Source organism: Conger conger, chromosome 11 (genome assembly GCF_963514075.1).
Source record: "Conger conger chromosome 11, fConCon1.1, whole genome shotgun sequence".
Lineage (NCBI taxonomy): Eukaryota > Metazoa > Chordata > Actinopteri > Anguilliformes > Congridae > Conger > Conger conger.
In genome coordinates this window covers 6,889,086-6,910,707 of record NC_083770.1, presented here as the reverse complement: position 1 = coordinate 6,910,707, position 21,622 = coordinate 6,889,086, and the positions used below count along the sequence as shown (strand labels likewise).

General features: G+C 47.3%; 1 protein-coding gene across 2 annotated transcripts; it reads left to right on the top strand.

Moving 5' to 3' along the window:
• Nucleotides 1-4,430: 4,430 nt before the first annotated feature.
• Nucleotides 4,431-21,622, top strand: mapk4 (mitogen-activated protein kinase 4). Of its 2 annotated transcripts, none has more exons than XM_061261855.1 (6): nucleotides 4,431-4,742; nucleotides 7,528-8,763; nucleotides 12,509-12,653; nucleotides 16,215-16,376; nucleotides 17,431-17,662; nucleotides 19,560-21,622. In XM_061261855.1, exons 2-6 carry the CDS (start codon nucleotides 8,221-8,223, stop codon nucleotides 20,542-20,544), a joined length of 2,067 nt encoding a protein of 688 aa, XP_061117839.1. In that variant the 5' UTR covers nucleotides 4,431-4,742; nucleotides 7,528-8,220; the 3' UTR covers nucleotides 20,545-21,622. The 2 variants fall into 2 exon arrangements, with proteins under 2 accessions (XP_061117839.1, XP_061117840.1); XM_061261856.1 differs by having other exon boundaries at nucleotides 7,525-8,763.

Below are 21,622 nucleotides of genomic sequence, written 5' to 3'. Positions count from 1 at the left end.
TTCCATCGATGCGGGGGCTTGTTTTATATCATAGTCTGAGGCGGCTCTGAGATTAAATCGTACAGTCTGTTCCATTACCTCGCATTACATCATGCCTTTCCCCAGTTCTTTGAGGTGGATGGACACAAACAGAATTGCTATCGCACTGAATATAACATCTGACATTAATTTGCATAGCCATTCGACAGTTTTCTATAAATTTACATTTTAATGGCTGGACCTTTGAATGCAATGGGAGGTCAATTTGACTACATTCAAGTTTGTGAATGTTGCCACTTTAACATCCAACATCCGGCCAGGCATCTTGAATCTGCCATAAACTGTACACTTAGAATACGGTGGAAATTTGGGTGCTGAATCAAACTGGATTGTTTGATGAGCTTTAGGCAGTATATGGGTGGCTTGTAGTGTAGTGGTTAAGGTAAATGACTGGGACAGGCAAGGTTGGTGGTTTGAATCCCAGTGTAGCCACAATAAGATCTGCACAGCCATTGGGCCCTTGAGCAAGGCCCTTAACCCTGCATTGATCCAGGGGAGAATTGTCTCCTGCTTAGTGCGTAATTTTAACCAGGTGTTCGAGTACCTTTTCATTGCAGTTATCTATCGTCCTCCAGGGCCCCTGGGAAACTTCCTTGATGAACTAGACACCCTTCTCAGCTCCTTCCCTGAGGATGGCACCCCACTGATTCTCCTTGGAGACTTCAACATCCACCTTGAAGCCTCCCAGGCTGCTGCCTTCCTACCGCTACTCCACTCCTTCGGCCACTCCCTACAACACTCTCCTCCAACCCACAAGGCGGGCAATGTCCTAGACCTTGTCTTTGTGAGGAACTGCTCATGCACCGATTTCACGGTTACCCCTCTGCATACATCTGATCACCACTTCATCTCATTCTCCCTCCCTCTTCCTCCCCATCCTCCTCCCCCTCCTCCCAACCACACTTCCTCAGCCCACCGTAACCTCCACTCCCTCTCACCCTCTTCCTTTGCCACCACTGTAACCGCCTCACTCCCCCCTCTCGAATCTTTCTCCAAACTCCCCACTGACTCTGCATCTGCCACCCTCCTTTCATCTCTCTCCTCCGCCTTTGACTCTCTCTGTCCCCCTGTCTCAAAGCCACCTCGCACATCCCCCCCCAGTCCTTGGATATCTGACACCCTCTGTACCTCCAGGACCAGCCTCCGTGCAGCAGAGAGGAAGTGGGGAAAATCTAGAGACCCTTCAGACCTCACAATTTACCTGGCAGCATTCTCTTCCGCTGTCACTGCCGCCAAAGCAAAATACTATCAGACACAAATTCAGAACTCCTCTTCTAACCCCCGGAAACTGTTCTCCATTTTCTCCTCTCTCCACAACGCACCGCCTCCGACACCTCAGTCCTCCTTCGCTGCTGATTTTTTTCGATGAGAAGGTCACAGTCATCAGCAGATCCTTTACAACCACCTCCCCCCCTCTAGGCCCATCCCTTCCTTTTCCACTTTCTCCCCCCTTACAGACTCTGATGTTTCTCAACTCCTGCTCTCCCACCGCCCTACAACCTGTACCCTTATCCCCTCTTCTCTTCTCCAGACTATCACACCTGACATTCTCCCATTTGTCACCTCCCTTGTCAACTCCTCCCTGTCTTCCGGCTGTTTTCCAGAGGGCCCACATCACTCCGTTGCTAAAAAAGCCTACCCTGGATCCCTCCATCATCCAGAACTACCGCCCGGTATCTCTTCTTCCTTTTCTTTCTAAAACCATAGAACGAGCTGCTTCTACTCAACTTTCTTCTTTCTTTTCTAACAACAACCTGCTCGACCCCCATCAGTCTGGCTTCAGATCGGGCCACTCGACAGAAATCGTGCTCCTCTCTGTCAGTGAGTCGCTCCATGCCACACGAGCAGCCTCCCTCTCCTCTGTCCTCATTCTTCTAGATCTCTCTGCTGCCTTCGACACTGTGGATCACTCCATCCTCCTGTCCGCCCTGTCAGCAACGGGCATCTGTGGCACAGCCCTGGACTGGATTGAGTCCTACCTCTCTGGTTGCTCCTTCCAGGTTGCCTGGGCTGGTACGGTATCGACACCTCGGCCCCTTGCCACAGGAGTTCCCCAGGGCTCAGTCCTAGGCCCGCTTCTTTTTTCTTTTTACACTCGTTCCCTTGGCCCTGTGATCACTGCACATGGGCTATCCTACCACTGCTATGCGGACGATACCCAACTCTTCATCTCATTCCCACCATCTGATACACAGGTTTCTGCCTGTATCTCTGCTTGCCTGAGTGACATCCAGAGCTGGATGGACAATAACCATCTAAAGCTCAACCCAGGTAAGACTGAAATGATATTCATCCCTGCTAATACCTCTCCGCATCTGGATCTCTCCATTTCCCTCAGGAATACCACACTCATGCCATCACCCAGTGCAAGGAACCTTGGCGTGGTGATGGACAGCAGACTGTCCCTTTCCGAGAACATTGCGGCGGTGATCCGGTCATGCAGGTTCTTCTTATACAACATACGGAGAATCCGCCCCTTTCTCACCCCCTACTCGACCCAGCTCCTGGTCCAAGCGATGGTTCTGTCCCGCCTGGACTACTGCAATTCCCTCTTGGCTGGCCTCCCAGCGTCCGCCATCAGACTCCTCCAACTTATCCAGAATGCAGCAGCTTGTCTGGTCTTCAACCTTCCCAAATACTCACACGTCACCCCCCTGCTTACTTCCCTCCACTGGCTGCCTGTCATGGCTCGCATCAAATTCAAAACATTGGTGCGAGCCAAGCAGTTAAGGGGTCTTCCCCAGCTTACCTACAAAAAATCATCAGACCCTACACCCCTGCCAGACCTCTTCGTTCAGCCTCCACAGGCCGCTTGGCACCTCCCTCTCTCCGAACCTCCACCTCAAGCTCACGACTACTGTCTGTTCTGGCTCCACGGTGGTGGAACGAACTCCCCGTTGAGGTCAGAACTGTAGAATCTCTCCCCACCTTCAAGCGCAAACTGAAGACGCACCTCTTCAAGCAGCACCTCTCCCCATCCCTCCCTACCTCCCTGTGAACCTTAATTGTTGTCTTTGTGATTTACGTTGTGTTTCGGTATTTTTAGTTGGCTAGGTGAGCAGTATTTGGATAGTTAAGTTTGGTCACTTTTGCTTTGTTGTTTGTTTGTTTATTTGTTGTTTAAAAAAATCTTTGTTGTATGGGTAGCAATTTAAATTGTACTTCCCTCTAGGGTCTTTCAGCGCACTTGTCCCTGGTTATGGGTATGCACTTTGTTCTACGTCGCTCCGGATAAGAGCGTCTGCCAAATGCCAATAATGTAATGTAATGTAGTCTAATCAACTGTATGTCGCTCTGGATAAGAGCGTCTGCCAAATGGCAATAATGTAATGTATAGTAAAACAGCACTTTGCTTGAGAAACACTTACTTAAAATGGGATTAGCAATGTTTTTCACATGGTATGACAATCATTGAAATGGTTAAAATGTTCTTCAAGTTAGAAGGCCAAAGGCCAAGGTTTCTGGGAATTGTTTGAATTAATTTCTTATTGCATATTTTATCCTGTACTCATTCTTGCACTATCCTAACATAAATGCTGACTGCTTATACCACCTCAATGCTACGGTAGAAGGCATACATGCAAACACCTGCAAACAACTTTCATGACACTTAATGGAATTCATTTTACATGTAAACCTGTCAAAACAACTGTTATATCAGTGGGTTATATCTGTCCACCCACCAAGGACGCCATTGATTGTGTTCATTTTGGTGACGCATTGGCAATGTGTCAGATGCAACTTGTTTATTTAATGACAACACTAACCAGTGAAACACTAACAAAGTACACTCGCTATGATTACGGTTATCACTGATAACATAATGACTTGCCTACAGATTGAGAGCTGTGGGAGTCAATGTCCCTCCTGCTGCGATGATGGTGCATGATCCATGTTTGATAGTGCGCAGAACTGATACTCTGAGAAATGTCAGCTTCTGAGAGAGAAAGTGTTTAAAGGCGGAGCAACAGGACAATATACGCCACGGCATCGGCTTTGAAAACTAGTCCACCCCGACACCTTGCAACGTTTAAGATATGGGGGCAATCCTTATGGGGAAATTTCGACTACAGTTTTCAATAATGCGACGTGGAGGGTAAATGGATTGAAATACCATTTGGAAACTGGCTAGGAAATCTAATATAGTAAAACATTTTAAAAGAAACACAGTCTTATGATGAAGCCAGTCTGGGATTGCAATGAGACGCGCTGCAGCATCTTAGCAGGTGTCTGGATAGAATGGATGATTGAAGGCTTTGGATGTGACGTCATGGCGGGAGGTACCGTAGAGTTTCTATCAAGGGGGGTTGAGGGTAGAGAGAGAGAGAAAGAGAGAGAGAGAGAGAGAGAGAGAGAGAGAGAGAGAGAGAGAGAGAGAGAGAGCAGTTAACAAGAGTGGAGCCTCTTCCCGTCTTCCCTACTGTAGCTATAGCTCGCTGTCTAACCTGGGGCAGCTTTGAGAGAGTGATATCATTGAGGATAATATCTCACAAAGACAACAGAAACTGTTGCCGCAATCTCGTGTACGGATCTCCTCAAATGCGTGTCCACATAATTCGGTAACAAAATAAAAAACTATGATGATGCTACTTTCTGTTTCCCAGTCTACTTCTGCGGTAACTGCATCAAGCTAACACACAGCGGACTCATTTCCCCTTTTATTGTTCGCCGCATCCATCTGACAGCGAACGGCATATGTTATGGTAAGTGTTCACCGTGTTATCTCAGCCTGTGCCTTTCGTAGTTTTCCTCAATAGATGGGCCGGAAGATTTTGTTGTCAGACCTCGGTGTGCAGGACCAAAGCGACTTCGTCTTCATAAACTGCTTTCTGGACTACAGTACAATACATTTGAGAATTATATTTATCTTTATTGCATACGGGCATTGAACGACTGTTTTATATGATACAGGGGATACAGTGTTTCCGCACACAAAGACAGATGCAGCATAGATTTCTGTAGACCTATTTGGATAGATAAGCATCGCTTTTCAAGTATTATAGTGAAATGTTGCTCTAGAAGAATATTACAATTAATTTCCGTGTTGATCATTGAACCTTTTTAGTGAATGTTGTTGTTTTGCTACGAAGCACGTAGCCTATTGTAGCTTACTAGCGATTTCATTTTGCTAACCAATTTAATATGCAAGGCTATAGCTATTTCTAAAGCGGGTAAAGCCCCTACATTACATTGTGTAACTGTAAATAATGAAATAATTTCCGTCCCATATGAAACGCCTTACAGGAATGCATAATTTATAAACTTGCCTTCAGGAAGCATACCCTGCAGACTTTTCTTTTCTTAACCTACATGCTTAGAGTAAAAATATTAAAAACAACTCGAAGAAACTGCCTTACTGTTGTCTATAAGATTTTGTTAAACTTTTGTTGTGTCGTGATGTACTTCTTTGCATTTGAGTAAACACTATAGAAAACGAACTAACGCAAACATCCTTTACTGGACAATGCAAAGCTACTTGAACTAATTACAGTATAATACGTTTTCCAAACTCTTAAGGTTTTAAAATACGTTAATTACTACTGTATTAGCCCGTATAATCCGGTGTTGGTGTGATTTTAACTGTCAACAGTTGCCTTATCGGCAAAGGATTGCGATCACACAACATAGACACAACCTATAGTAACAATGCTTGTTTATCCCGTTGGTTATATCAATGACAGGAACCCTGCAATGTGGACCCTGTATGTGAACGCATGCTTTTGCGCATGCTGTACGAAATGACAGGGTGTTGACTTCGGGCTTTGCAGATTCCACTGAGACATAGGCGGGTTAGCGCTGGGTTAGTCTAGAGAGACTGTAAACGAGAGTCAATGAGCAAGAAGTTTCCGTTTAAACTGTAGTTTAAATGCACACATTTTCCGAACAATTCGACTACAGTTTCTTTTATATTGTATTCTGTGTGAGTCTGTGCTGTATAGCCTACCGATAGCATGTTCTTGAATATTCATTTGCATTTCTAAGAGTTTTGGAAAAACACAGTATTCAGAATTAAGCATATTATAACTTTTGTGAGAATACATAAACAGGTTAAGTGCATTCATTAACACATCAGAATGTGTCACGCTATGAGGTTTTATGCGAGTTATGATAAGTGGGTGTTTGTGAACGTTACTAAAGCGAAGAATGTGGATGAGAATGCCATTGCGTGGTGTTTTGTTAGCACTTAATAAGAGGCAATATATGCTATGGTATTGTATTATATTGTATTTATTTTAATTTCTTTTGTTATCATACAACACGTTTTTGGCAGCAATGAGAAACGAGCAGCATTTTATGGGAGAAAATACCGTCTTTTGAATGACCAGAACAGCAGAGCATTACAAATACCTGCTCCTGTGAATGGAAGGGTGAGGATTTATGCGATACAGGCGCGATGCCTGTGCGTGGTGTTTTGATTGGACTGTCAATGACAGGGTGCAAGTCTGAGTGTCTCCTTTATCTGTGTGTGTGTGTGTGTGTGTGTGTGTGCGTGCGCGCACAATTGTCTGCTTGTGTTGTACTGACTAATTATGTTGAGTTCTTTTATTGTTGGCAAATCTTTACAGCGACAGTCATCAGACTAGTCAGAAAGCAGCTTTTTGTGGACAGACGTCACCAAAGTTCGGACCGAAGGTTGCCCACAAAAAAAATATTTGTTCTTGCTGGCTTTCTGTGTTCTGGAAATGATTGTATATTAAACAGGAGATACATTTAACATTTTTTTGCTTTTCTTGTGAAAAACTGGGAAAGTGCAGTGCCATATTACGTTAAAAGTTGACAAAGTTGCCAAGTCATGACTCATAGATGATGTAGGCCCAGATGTTCCATCACACACCTGCAGAGGTAGCTGGAGCCCAGCTTTAGCCACCGCTGCTGGGTGCGTGTGGGCAGGGTGACCTTGCCCTTCCGTTGGCACCAGCTGGCAGAGAATCACTGCACTCGAGCTGAGCCAACAACCTCCAGACACCATCACTGTCAAACTGAATGGGCTGCAGTGTTTTCAGGATCTGCTCAGAGAAAACCTACTTAGGACAGTGATAGGCCTTGGCGGATTTGGACCGGCATACAGTAAATACTTAATCCAAAATTCTGGCACTAGCAGGGATTTGTAGCCTGCTAATAACCGGTTGTGTTTTCACCCTTTGAATAAGACAGCGGGGTGCTTTATGGCAGAAGGGCGCTGCTTTCACCGGGCACCCGGCGACAGATCTGTCACTGTTCAAACCAAGACCTATAAGCACTGTACAGCTATATCGCTGCATTCTTGGTGGTCAGCGCAGTCGGCCGGACGGAATTTACAGCGCTGCTTCGTTTTTAGCGCTTTTTTGATTCTCCGTGAAAGTCTCGGGCACGGTAGATAAACTCCCGCTCTTGTTTGTGCTGCCTTGTGTCTGTGTTCACGGCCTCCTCCTGTCTCTCTCTCTCTCTCTCTCTCTCTCTCTCTCTCTCTCTCTCTCTCTCTCTCTCTCTCTCTCTGGCTGTAAGCAGGAGGCGTGTGGGGGTGGCTGAAGCCAGAGTGGATCCAGTGTGCCGGTCAGGGGACAGCTGGCCGGGAGCCCGGACTGGAGTCGGGGAGACTCTCAGATTACGCACGGATTACAGCGGGATTTACGGACGAGCCGCCTGCAGACGGGGGCTGGTTGGACGCCGGCTCCAGGACGGTGCCCGAACGGGACTAGGAAGAAAACGCGCGACTGGGAATGTAGCTCGGTTAATACCGGGAGACTTTGCTCAAAGACCGGAGGCTGAGGGAAGTTTCTGCTTCCCCCCGTGAAAAGTAATGCGTTGGAGGGACTGACCGTGGCAGGTTGCTATGGGAACACTCAGAACCAGGCTCCGGAGGTGAGTCTTGCGCTTCTCCTCGGGCTCTCGTGGAGTCGGCAGGATGGCGAGTCGGCCTTCGACAGACCTTCATCCACGGGTCATTCCATCCAAACGATCTCATTCACAAGCGGCGTTCACGAACCGGAATCATGCACATGAAGCTATTCATGACTGAAACTTGGACCGTACTATAGATTGTGAGTGGGTCAAAAATTATTTATAAGGGTATTTGACATTGTTTAGTCATCCAGTTTTTTAAACGTTTTAGTCTAGTTGAAGAGTAATGGGGTTGTTTGAATGATCCATCCCGGCCTGACCCCCCAGCCCATGCAATGCGCCTTGGTGGCCCTCTGAACCATGGCCACTGGAGACCCCTCACCCTTCCTGTACGGATTCGACATGGGCGGGCACTTCCAGGACCCGCGGCCGCTGGGCTACGGGGCGAGCGGGCTGGTGCTGTCGGCGCTGGACCGGCGCAGCGGGCAGCGCGTGGCCCTGAAGAAGCTGGCCATGCGCGACGCGGTGAGCGTGAAGCGCGCCCTCCGCGAGGCCAGGATCACGCAGCGGCTGCGTCACGAGAACGTGGTGCGCGTCCACGAGGTGCTGGGCCCCCGCGGCCGGCCGCTGCCCCCCGACCCCGCCCGGCTGGGGGCCCTCTACATCGTGCAGGAGTGCATGGAGACCGACCTGGCTAGGCTGCTGGAGCAGGGGCCGCTGCCCGCCGGGCACGCCACCCTGCTCTTCTACCAGCTCCTGCGCGGGCTCAAGTTCATCCACTCCGCCAACGTGCTGCACCGCGACCTCAAGCCCGCCAACGTCTTCGTCAACACCGACCAGCTGCTGCTCAAGATCGGAGACTTCGGTCTGGCCCGCATCGTGGATCCGCACTACTCGCACAAGGTGGGTCTGCCGCCGAGAGTCCCCACGCAGTGTGACCAAGCTGGCCGTCGACTTTTTAAAAGCCCCCTGGGACGTGGCCCAATGATGTGGTCAACTGAAACTCGCCTCCCGGAGGACTGTGCTGTCTTTTGATTTTTGGTGCATTTCAGCACATTCATTTCTTCATTTAATTGAACTAATTGGTCAAATTGAACTAAAAAATGTCATGGCTACTACAAATTCATTAAAATATATGACAAATAGAATTGGGAGAAGATTGGGAGAAGGGTTGCAGATATATGGGGACATGGGAGAGAGGTACTTCAGCTATATCTGTTTACAGACAGGGGTTTGTGCAATGTAAGGGTGACCTTTTATCCTTATTAAGTTACTGCAAGTCATTAGCTTTGCAGCGTCTTCAGGAAAAACATTATTATTGTGTGATTATTTTAAGTATCTCTGCATGCTACTGGTTACAGGGGTAGAAGTTGCTAAAGCCACACTTTGTTGGTGATCAGAAACTCTAAAACATTCTATTACAAAGACCCAGGCTTCAACATCGAAAACAACTAGAGTGACAATTAGGCAGAATCCACGGTACCATCACAAGATGAATCAGATCAGGGCTCTTAGCTCTCACCCAAACAGCAATGAGCATTGAATCTTCTCTTTGTTTGGCTGTTTGTTAGCCGTCTCTGTAGTCTGTGCCCACAGCTCAAAGCCAGGCATCCATCTTGTTCGGTGGAAATTGAGCTAATATGCTAATTCCCCAAAGTTTCATTAAAAATGTATCCCCCTCCAGTAATGCAGTTTGCACCATTGGCGAAAAAAACTAAACAAAACAACCACAGAGAGAGAAGATAAAACTAGATAGGATCAAACACTCTGGCCAGTGACATTGGAGATTCTTCACCCGGTCATTTGATATTTCCACCTATCATCTCAGCATGAACTTTGACCCTCGGCTATCATATTGGAAGATAGTGAGCTCACAATGGTCACAGACCAAATCCTTATGGCATCCTGTATATACAGTCTGTATGTAAGTGCCACACTTTTGATCTTGTCGCCTTCTCAATACTAAATTGAGTTTACATCACATACATGAAAAATAAATGACTTTTCTGAGCATATGTGACGCTGTCAGACAGGATTGAAACTACCAGGAGACACTCTGGTAACCTCGGAAACAGTTGTATCATCTTCCCCCGTGATCAAACAGAATGACTGTCCTGTCCGCTTCAGATGAGGGCTTTGAAAGATTAATGTGATAATTTGCCGCCTCACTGTGCGCGGTTATTATCGGCGGGGAACAGTAGCCGGGCACATGAATCGGGCGCATTGTCGGAGAAGTTCCGTCCTGGAGTCACCCGATCGGGAGGAGGAGGGGCGCGGCCGCGGCGGGCGACGGACCGACATGAGGAACGGACGGGGGCGACGGCGGTTGGGCAGGGTGCGGACGGCGAGAGGAGGCCGAAGAAACAGGCGATCGCGCGTCGCGCCGGAAAGGAACGGCGTGGACGACGCCCGCTGGAGCGGAACTGGTGCCGGGTGACGCCATGGTGACGGTGAGACTGCGCCAGGCTGGCTCCCTGCCACGGCTCTGCCGCGGGGGGCCGGGTGACACCGCGTCCTGGCGTACGAGCGCCCTCTCTGCCCCGAGCCTCCTCTCTGCCCCGAGCATCCTCTCTGCCCCTCTCTGCCCCGAGCCTCCTCTCTGCCCCGAGGCAGGCGGTTGCCGGTGTCTCGTGTCGCCGTGCTGGAAGGGGGACCAGCCTGCCGTCTCCGCCGATCACCCCGGCAGCTTTCTTCCCTTTTGGTTTCGTGGCGGTGTGGAAGAAACTCACACACTGCTCTGCACCCGGGACACAAAACTTATGAAATCTCAAGAGATAGACAAATGCTAAAATCAATACAAATTTCCTTAATGTCTGTGCAAAATTGCTTGCAATGCAGCCATAGAATTTTGTTTCAGTTTCCAAAAACAGAAGTGGTTTTGGGGTTTTGCGCGAGGAAATGCAGTTATTTCAGCTCAACTAAATATAGAAAGTCCACCTTCAATTTCATTCATTGTGTTTTCAGAAAACAATGTTTGCCCAGTGTCTTCATTGTGATCTGATGGAACTAAATTGGATTGCAATTATTGTTCTCTGTGTGGTATTGCGGCCTGTGTTTTCATATGCATATTGAATCGTTGTTATGCCAAAGCCCCATACCACAAGGGCCTTGGAACAGAGTGTTCAGTTCTTGTCTCCATTGACAGCTTTGTTCTGTTTGTAAGTGGAGATAGGGAGCGCTACATAGGAACACACTCCCGTCTCGCAGTTACATCTGGGTCCACACATGCCAAAGAAGTGGGGGGGCTGAGAGAGTGCCCGAGATCAATATTTTCACAGCTCAAAGGCTGCTGGGATACGAGGCCTTAGCAGAGAATATGTGGGAGGGTTCCCCCCGTTCTCCTACCACCCAGAAACTAGGAGCAGCAAAAATGCATTTAAAAAGTGTCTCTGAGAATGGTTATTTTGACCTTAGCACGCCTCTGAACAAAAGAATAAATGTTGTTTACCTCTTCCCTGCTGAATTCACCTTTTCACACCCGCTCGAATAATTCCTCAGCTGCAGTGAAGGAGAGTGGGAGGTGAGGTACAGGGGGGGGGGGGGGGGTGAGGGTGAGGGTGAGAGGGAGAATGACAGAAAAACAGAAACCGGTGGAAGGAGAGATGAGGGGGCGGCGGCCCCAAGCTCCACTGAGCCGCTTCTCATGAAACATTGAACAGCGCTACGATGAGTCCTTTTATTGGCGTGGAGAAAGAGCGAATGGGAGAGACAATTTGCTTTGTTGTCACCCAGGTTATCGAGTGTGCAAATCGGTAGATCAGGCGAGGGTTTGTTGCAGGATGGACTTCTGTCGTGTTTTCAGAGCGGACACGTTTCGTTTAGCTTGTTTAGCCTGATTTCGAACTTAAACGGAACGGAAAATAGCGGCTTTATCAACTGAATGGATTGTACGTCTCTGAAGAGAGCGCGAGAGCTCATGAGCAGAAATGTCAAGCTGACACACACGCTTTAATCCTCCACTTCAACCTTCCCCCGAAAATTATATTCCAATTCAGCGTGACGATACAGTTGAATTAAACAATCTAAGCATCTGCAGATAATAATGACTAATTACTTACTAACCGTTCGGCTTTGAATGTTAAAGTGCTGTTTAAATGTGACACTTGCTATCGTCAGAAGTGCTTGCCTGTTACACAAGCAAAAGCGGGGGAAATGAAGTTGAGCCCGGTGAAAAAGCGTGCAGGGAGGGGGAGGGAGGCGTTGATATCCACACGCGGCCTCTAGCTTGGTTTGGAGGTCAGAGTTTAGACCCCCCACAGATCCGCTAACGGAGTGACGTAGGATGCAGTTCGTGACCTAAACACTTCGTGCAGGATTTGCAGCGGTAGTGTACGTGAAGTTTTGGACTCTTGCTGATTAGGCTATTAATCAGGCTAAATTAGTATGCAGTAGGTTATCTGGAGAACTCATCTAAATCGGTTATGCATCATGCTCCTTTTTCATCCTTAGGTAAATTATTATTATATACTTTATTTAAACTCGATAACATCATAGGTCAAGACATTAAAATACAAAAAAAATATTAAAATGACAGACTGAATACTGAAAGCACGTTTATAAATTTCGGAACGTGTAAAAGGGAATGTTTAAAACTTTCATTGACACATTTCACTTTCCTCAACCCTCTGTCCCTCCCTGTCTCTTTCAGGGGTACCTGTCGGAGGGCTTGGTGACCAAGTGGTACCGCTCGCCTCGTCTCCTACTCTCCCCAAACAACTACACCAAGGCCATTGACATGTGGGCGGCTGGCTGCATCCTGGCTGAGATGTTGACGGGGCGCATGCTGTTCGCGGGTGAGGGAGTGAGGGAGCGGGCAGCACCGGAGATGAGAGGATAGATGGAGCACAGGGGCATCGCTGAGCAATATATCAATGCAGGCAAATTTATTCCTTAGTCATTGAGACATGCCGACCCACTGTGTGTGACCCCACCGGGAGAGGAGACTGTCAGATCAGCTGTGTGTGTGTGTGTGTGTGCGAGTGTGTCTGTGTGTGTGTGTGTGTGTGAGTGCATGTGAGTGTGTGTGTGTGTGTGTGTGTGTGTGCGAGGGTGTATGTGTGTGTGTGTGTGTGTGTCTGTGCGAGCGTGTATGTGTGTGTGTGTGTGTGTGTGTGTGTGCGAGCGTGTGTGTGTGTGACCCCACCGGGAGAGGAGACTGTCAGATCGGCTGTGTGTGTGTGTGTGTGTGTGTGTGTGCGAGCGTGTATGTGTGTGTGTGTGTTTGTGTGAGCGCATGTGAGTGTGTGTGTGTTTGTATGTGTGAGAGTGTATGTGTGTGCGCATGAGTGTGTGTGTGTGTGTTTGTGTGAGTGCATGTGAGCGTCTGTGTGTTGGTGCAAGTGCGAGTGCGTGTGTGTGTGTGTGTGTGTGTGTGTGTGTGTGAACTCTGCACATGTTTGTGTGTATGTTTTTTTTATTACCAAAGGAACATTCACTGCAGTGGGTCAATGAAATCCAATAAAATCTAGCCAAGCAGCCTTAATCATCTGAGCTCCTAAAAACTAATATTTCCAAAATGTGCACAAGCATCAGTTGCTTAAAATAAAAATCTTGAGAAGAAGGTCACCTCGGTTGTATGATCGCTGTTGTGGCACCCCCTGCTGTTTAGATACTGTTACTGTAGGTCCATCTCTCTCCGGAGGAAAAAAAGAAGATGGTCTTAGGGTGAACAATTGATCTGTTTACTCAATACCAGTCTCTAGATCTCTCTCTTGTGGGCCTCCTCCTCCCTGGTACAGTTGTCAATAGTTTCACTGTTCATACATCTTTTTAGCTTGACCTGCTCAACATTGTAGATCATTCAGGAATCTATTCCCTTTATAGTCTCGTCTGTGTTTGGGTATCGATCTGTTCACTAGTTTCTTCATATTTTGCGGTACCTATTTTCTTTTTCAAGAGTGTATTGCTTGTTATATACAGTACTGTGCAAAGGTTTTAGGCAGGTGTGAAAAAATGCTTTCAAACATAGAAATGTTAATAGTTTATTTTGATCAATTAACAAAATGCAAAGTGTGTGAACAGAATAAAATCTAAAATCAATATTTGGTGTGACCACCCTTCAAACCAGCATCAATTCTTCTAGGTACACTTGCACAAAGTCAGGGATTTTGTAGACATATAGTCAGGTGTGTGATTAACCAATTATACCAAACAGGAGCTAATGATCATTACATTACATTATTGGCATTTGGCAGATGCTCTTATCCAGAGCGACGTACAGTTGATTAGACTAAGCAGGAGACAATCCTCCCCTGGAGCAATGCAGGGTTAAGGGCCTTGCTCAAGGGCCCAACGGCTGTGCGGATCTTATTGTGGCTACACTGGGATTAGAACCACAAACCTTGTGTGTCCCAGTCATTTACCTTAACCACTACGCTACAGGCCACCCTATAATATGTAAGTTGAAACAAACTGGGTGAGGAACAGCCAAACTCTGCTTCCAAGGTGAGGTTGCTGAAGACAGTTTAAAGTCAGGAGTCATTCACCATGGCAAGACTGAGCGCAGCCACAAGACACAAGGTAGTTATACTGCATCAGCAAGGTCTAAATTAGTGTCTGCAGACAACAGTGAAGCATGGTGGAGGTTCCTTGCAAGTTTGGGGCTGCATTTCTACGAATGGAGTTGGGGATTTGGTCAGAATTAATGGTCTCCCCAATGCTGAGAAATACAGGCAGATACTTATGCATCATGCAATACCATCAGGGAGGCATCTGATTGGCCCCAAATGTATTCTGCAGCAGGACAACGACCCCAAACATACAGCCAATGTCATTAAGAACTATCTATCAGCGTAAAGAAGAACAAGGAGTCCTGGAAGTGATGGTTTGGCCCTGGAGTCCTGATCTCAACATTAATGAGTCTGTCTGAGATTACATGAAGAGACCAAAGCATTTGAGGCTGCCTAAATCCACAGAAGAACTGTGGCTAGTTCTCCAAGACGTTTGGAACAACCTACCTCGAATTCCTTCAAAAACTGTGCAAGTATACCTAGAAGAATTGATGCTGTTTTGAAGGCAAAGGGTGGTCACACCAAATATTGATTTGATTTAGATTTTTCTTCTGTTCATTCACTTCTTCTGTTCATTCATTTTGTTAATTGATAAAAAATTTTACTATTTAACATTTCTATTTTTGAAAGCATTCTTATTTTACAGCATTTTTTTGCACCTGCCTAAAACTTTTGCACGTTACTGTATTTCAGTGTTCCACACAGCATTGGTTTCTGATAAGTTGCCAATTAACATCATACTTGATGTAAAGATGTAAAGATACATGATTTTACTTACATAAAGTGTGGTTGTAAAATTTCACAGCATATTCAGTGTCTAAAAATCATGTTAAGGGAATATGAACATAGAGGTTGGTTTGATGCTTTTTAGCAACAATTTGTGCCAAATTTGTATCTTCCATTTTAGAACATCAGCATGAACGATCCTTGAATAACAGCATGTTTGAGGTCTCTAGGGAAACCAAAATCGAGTACAAACAAACATTACTGTTTCAGGGAGGTTTGAACTACAGCTTGTACCAGGCTTACCGTGTTTACCATTATCTGTGTTTTTATATAATGTACCACACTGCCCCCATTTTCAACAGCAATTAGCAGCTGTCTATATTCTCTAAGGAGTCCCATGTGCAAATGTTCTAGCATAACGCTTTGAGTTTTGTGAATTTCTGCACATCCATTTTACTCTGGCTCCTCGCCAACAACCCTGTTCATTTCATAGTGACATCTTCCCTGCTGAAAAAAACAGCTCATTCTAGGTTTTGAAAAAGCCAGTTTGACCAGCTCAAACCAGCTCAAACCAGCTCAAACTATGTTTTGAAACAGCAGTAGCTGGTTGACCTGCTATTGCCTCAGACAACCTACCAGCACTAGCTTGTTAACCAGCTCATACCCAGCTAGACCAGCTTTATGACCAGCTTGGCCATGCTGGTTGACCAGCTCATACTAAGCTAGACCAGCTTTATGACCAGCTTGGTCATGCTGGTTGACCAGCTCATACCCAGCTAGACCAGCTTTATGACCAGCTTGGTCATGCTGGATGACCAGCTCATACCCAGCTAGACCAGCTTTATGACCAGCTTGGTCATGCTGGTTGACCAGCTCATACCCAGCTAGACCAGCTTTATGACCAGCTTGGTCATGCAGGTTTACCAGCTCATACCCAGCTAGACCAGCTTTATGACCTGCTCAATTTTCAGGATGGTCAAGCTGGCATAGCTGGATTTTACAGCTGGAGTTTACTTCCTTTTCATCCGAGAGTCGCTGAAACTTCCCTGTCCGGTGCTCTGCCCTGTCCGCGGCCGCCCGGGCTCAGTTTGCTGAGTGCTCCTGGCCTCTGGTCCGCAGGGGCCCACGAGCTGGAGCAGATGCAGCTGATCCTGGAGGCGGTGCCGGTCCTGAGGGAGGAGGACCGCCAGGAGCTGCTGAGGGTCATGCCTTCCTACGTCAGCCAGGGGTGGGAGGTCAGGAGGTCGCTGAGGGCCCGCCTGCCTGAGGTGGAGGTAGACGGTGAGAAGCTGGATGGAGTTTGGGGCTGATCAGTCAGAGTGAGATTGTGTGCAGCATGCTGGATACAGAGTTCCTGCTTAAACCCACCCGTGGTCGATTATGTTTGGGTTTGAATTTGATAATAATCTTTTAAAAACCAGGTAACCTTTTTTTTCATCTTGATACTGTATGATTTTTTAAAATGTTATATTTTGGGGGGATTACATTACATTATTGGCATTTGGCAGACGCTCTTATCCAGAGCGACGTACAGTTTATTAGACAAGCAGGAGACAATTCTCTCCTGGAGCAATGCAGGGTTAAGGGCCTTGCTCAAGGGCCCAACGGCTGTGCGGTTCTTATTGTGGCTACACCGGGATTAGAACCACCGACCTTGCAGGTCCCAGTCATTTACCTTAACCACTATGCTACAGGCCGCCGCTTAAATAGCAAACATGCCCTGTACCAACTTTTGCATGTGTTGTAAGGGCTTATTTTGACCCCCTGTAACTGTATAAAATATCAGAAAAAATACAACCATTTTATATTTTAATCTCAGATGTTTTATGGATGATTCTGGTGCCTTTTTATGGATGATTCACTTCCTGTACCTCAGGCTCTAAAATGAGATGTTTCTCACGGAACCTTATTTATGGATAAAAGGCTAGTCATTTGGGAGAAAATAAGGCGACACACAGTGTCAACTTTTCTTCTTTTGCAATAATTTTGTTTTCATTTAAACTGTTGGGGTCAATTTGACCCCAAACATAAAAGCAGTCATAAACTCTTAACATAATAGGTTATTATAATGTATATATTTTTAAATGGTACCTTATAATAACAATTACAGGGCTGGTTTTGCAGACATAGATTTACCCTAATCCGAGACTGAACAACATTTTTAATGGAGATAAGCTTAAGATGAAACCAGCTTTTAATGTTACAGGGCTCAAATACATGTGCAAATACATATGCAGATGCATATACATATACTCAGAGAAATTAATCAGTATCATGAATAAAAAAACTTTTTTAGGATTGGGTATAATTCCGCATTCCTCTCTTCCCCCTTTAGCAATTGACTTCCTGGAGCAGATCCTGACCTTTAACCCGATGGACCGGCTGACGGCGGAGGCTGCTCTGTGCCACCGGTTTCTGCGGCAGTACTCATGTCCTCAGGACGAGCCTGTCTGTCTGCAGCCCTTCCACATCGAAGACGAGCTGGACGACAGCCTCGCCACAGAGCACGGCCACAGTCAGGCCCCGCCCTGGGACAGCTACGAGAGCCACACACCGCAGTGGGACAGGTAGGGTCGCTGTGGCTAACATATCCACATTGGGACAGGTAGGGTCGCTGTGGCTAACATATCCACATTGGGACAGGTAGGGTCGCTGTGGCTAACATATCCACATTGGGACAGGTAGGGTCGCTGTGGCTAACATATCCACATTGAGACAGGTAGGGTCGCTGTGGCTAACATATCCACATTGGGACAGGTAGGGTAGCTGTGGCTAACATATCCACATTGGGACAGGTAGGGTAGCTGTGGCTAACATATCCACATTAGGACAGGTGGTGTAGCTGTGGCTAACATATCCACATTGGGACAGGTGGTGTAGCTGTGGCTAACATATCCACATTGGGACAGGTAATGTAGCTGTGGCTAACATATCCACATTGGGACAGGTAATGTAGCTGTGGCTAACATATCCACATTGGGACAGGTGGTGTAGCTGTGGCTAACATATCCACATTGGGACAGGTGGTGTAGCTGTGGCTAACATATCCGCATTGGGACAGGTGGTGTAGCTGTGGCTAACATATCCACATTGGGACAGGTAGGGTAGCTGTGGCTAACATATCCACATTGGGACAGGTAGGGTAGCTGTGGCTAACATATCCACATTGGGACAGGTAATGTAGCTGTGGCTAACATATCCGCATTGGGACAGGTGGTGTAGCTGTGGCTAACATATCCACATTGGGACAGGTAGGGTAGCTATGGCTAACATATCCACATTGGCACAGGTGGTGTAGCTATGGCTAACATATCCACATTGGGACAGGTAGGATAGCTGTGGCTAACATCCACATTGGGACAGGTAGGCTAGCTGTGGCTAACATCCACATTGGGACAGGTAGGCTAGCTGTGGCTAACATATCCACATTGGGACAGGTAATGTAGCTGTGGCTAACATATCCACATTGGGACAGGTGGTGTAGCTATGGCTAACATATCCACATTGGGACAGGTGGTGTAGCTATGGCTAACATCCACATTGGCACAGGTGGTGTAGCTATGGCTAACACATCCACATTGAGACAGGTAGGATAGCTGTGGCTAACATATCGCCATTGGGTCTGTTAACGTAGCCTCACCTCACACACTAAATAGCAGGACAGGTTATGTTGCCGAATCCTACACTGGGACAGGTAATGAGAGCCACACAAATAGCAGATTGCCTGAACAGAGCCAATCCTAGCCAGTCACCTGGAAGGCCACTGGGATCTCATTGTAAGCATATAATTGATCAGTTCTGATTGCGCAGTTACCTCACTTTGCTTCATGAGTGAATCGCTGTTTTTAAAAGTAAAAACAGATTAAAAAACCCACAGGCTCTGTGACACTCAGGGATTGATTTGCTAATCCCTGGTGTAAAACGAAGTTAATCAATAGTTAATTCATATCATCGTAGACCAAAAATATAATGCAAAAAGTGGCAGACAGAAATAAATTTAGGTAACACTTGAAGCTGGTCTTCATGACACTTTTATAGGCTCTAAATAAAGCCCGAAATAAAGCTAATCATAATTCAAAAACGTTTTGACTGATTTATAAGAACTGCTGTTATGAAACATGCAATGGCGTGCATAGGACATGATGTGGTTATAATGTGTACTTGTATTCTTGTGACAATGGCCATAATGTGGTAGGTAACACTTATACAGCACATGCATTATGGTGCATCTATAATTTTATAAGGCATCACTTCAAATTAAGTGTTACCAGAAGTCAGAGGAACCAAAACAATTTCCGGTTGATAGGTATAGATCCAGTTGACAATTCCACTTCCAGATGACTGTTCCAGTTGACCGCTTGACCCAAGCTTAGAATAAGATAAAAGTATTAGCTGCACAACTGAAATTAAATCAAAGCGAAGTCGAAACTCCCATGGGTCCCATCCCATTGGTCCTCTCTGCAGGTACGACACCAGCCTGTCCTCGGACCTCTGCTGGCAGGAGCCGGGCCGCTGTGGGTGTGCGGCGGCGGTCTCGGACGGGGGCGAGGGAGGAGGGGAAGAGGAGGTCCAGAGGGACCCTCGCGCCGGCCCCGCCTCCCTGTTGGAGGAGGTGCAGGTGGACCCACGTAAGTACTCCCACAGCAGCTCGGCGGAGCGCTTCCTGGAGCACTCTCACTCGTCCCTGGACCGCGCCTACGGGCTCTGCTCCGAGCTGGACTGCGGCCGCTCCTGCGACTACAAGGTGGGCTCGCCCTCCTACCTGGACAAGATGGCGTGGCGGGAGGGCAAGCCGCAGCACTACTCCGAGCCCAAGCTCATTCTGGACCTGTCCAGCTGGAAGCGCAGCAGCCTGCCCGGGCCTGTAGAGGGCGACGTGGAGGACCTGCCCACGGAGGCTTCCGGCGACCTCTTCCTGGAGATCTCCCGGTGGGTGGAGAGCACGCAGTCCCGCCTCCACTCGCCAAGCCCGCCCCCAGAGCCCCTGCCCTCCCCGAGCTCGCCGCCCCTGCCCCTCTCTCCCACCGATTTTCCAGGAGCGCTCTCCTTCAGCCCCCCTCCCGTGCTGCTCCCCGCCCCCGAGCTGACGGACGAAGAAAGCCGGACGAGCCCCCCTCCGTCTTCTTCTCCTCCTTCCCTGCTGCCCTCCTCCCCTTCCTCCCCTCTGCCGGCCCTCTCTCCCGCCGTCTCACCGCTACCCGCCTCTTCCGGTTGCTTCCGCCGCAGCCCCGCCCCGGCGGGGGCCGTCCCCCCCGCAGAGGTGGAGTCCCAGTTCGGCTTGGACGTGCTAATCTCCCGCGCCCTCAAGCTGGGCGGCAGCATGGAAGGGGCCAGGCTGGCCGACATCAACGGCGTCCCTCGAATCCCAGAGCGCTGCCCGTCTCGGGCGCCTCCCAAATCGGCCCCGGAGATGGTCCAAGCCCAGGGCTGCCACAAAGAGCACTGGTAGGGTGGGCCGGGATCTGGAATATTCTCTCAGCAACACTCCTCCTCTAGATGCTGCTGTAATGATGTGTAGGACTGGTGTGGCATAGATTTGGGCTGGGCGCCATGGCCACGGATATCAGCAGACCAACTCAGACACCAGCTTGAGCACAAAGAGGTGTCTCCCTCTAAAGCTGGCCCTGTGGGTGTGGCTGGCTTGGTACAAGGAGGCATTTGTCACTGAAGCCGCTGTCCTCACTCGATGAAGGAATGTGCATGAATGCAGGTCTGTGTTGTGAAAGCATTGATGGAAAGGGCATACTCGCAAGGTACTGTAAACGGATGACCTTTAGTGAGTATATGTAAGATGGAGAAAAGTCAAATCTGAATGTAAGGCATGTACAAATACCAGTTACTTAACTTGCCAAATGACTGGTTGAGGAGTTTTCTGACTCATAAGCGACTGTTTCCACGGTTAGGCCAGCTTGATGTTTAAGGGGTTGTTCTAAATGCAGTTTCTGTAGGACAGTGATTTTTTTAAGCAAATCCTATTTTCAAATTTATAACACATTCCTCAGAGTCAGGTTGTTTTATGGCCAGTATAATACATTCTAGAAAATGTGGGTTTATGGGATATTCTCCAGTGATCAGAACTTGCCTTCACCTTGTGAACTGCAGGTGCCAGTTTTGAGGATCCCAGCCCTAGTCTTGATTTGAACTAATATTTATTAACTGACCCTGAAACTGATTCAGGGTTTCTTCTTTGAGGGCAGAATGGATTTATTTCTCAAACCATACAATTAATAATGGACTGTCTGTTCCAAATGGATAGCTTCAGTTGAGTTCGGTTGAGTTCTTGGAAACAATGTCTTGACGACTTGCCTGATTACTAATGCTAATTATATTTTTAGCATTTCAGTTATTGCTGAACACGTTCACCAACAATACTGTATGTAATTTAAGATTGTAAAATACTCTTATCACTATGATTATTCTATCGACTCTCTCTCACATGCTCTTGAGTATCTGATGGTGAGACAGGTTTTTTCTAGTTTGTTTTTGTGTGTGCTTTATAACAATAATAAAGTTGACTTGAGAAACTA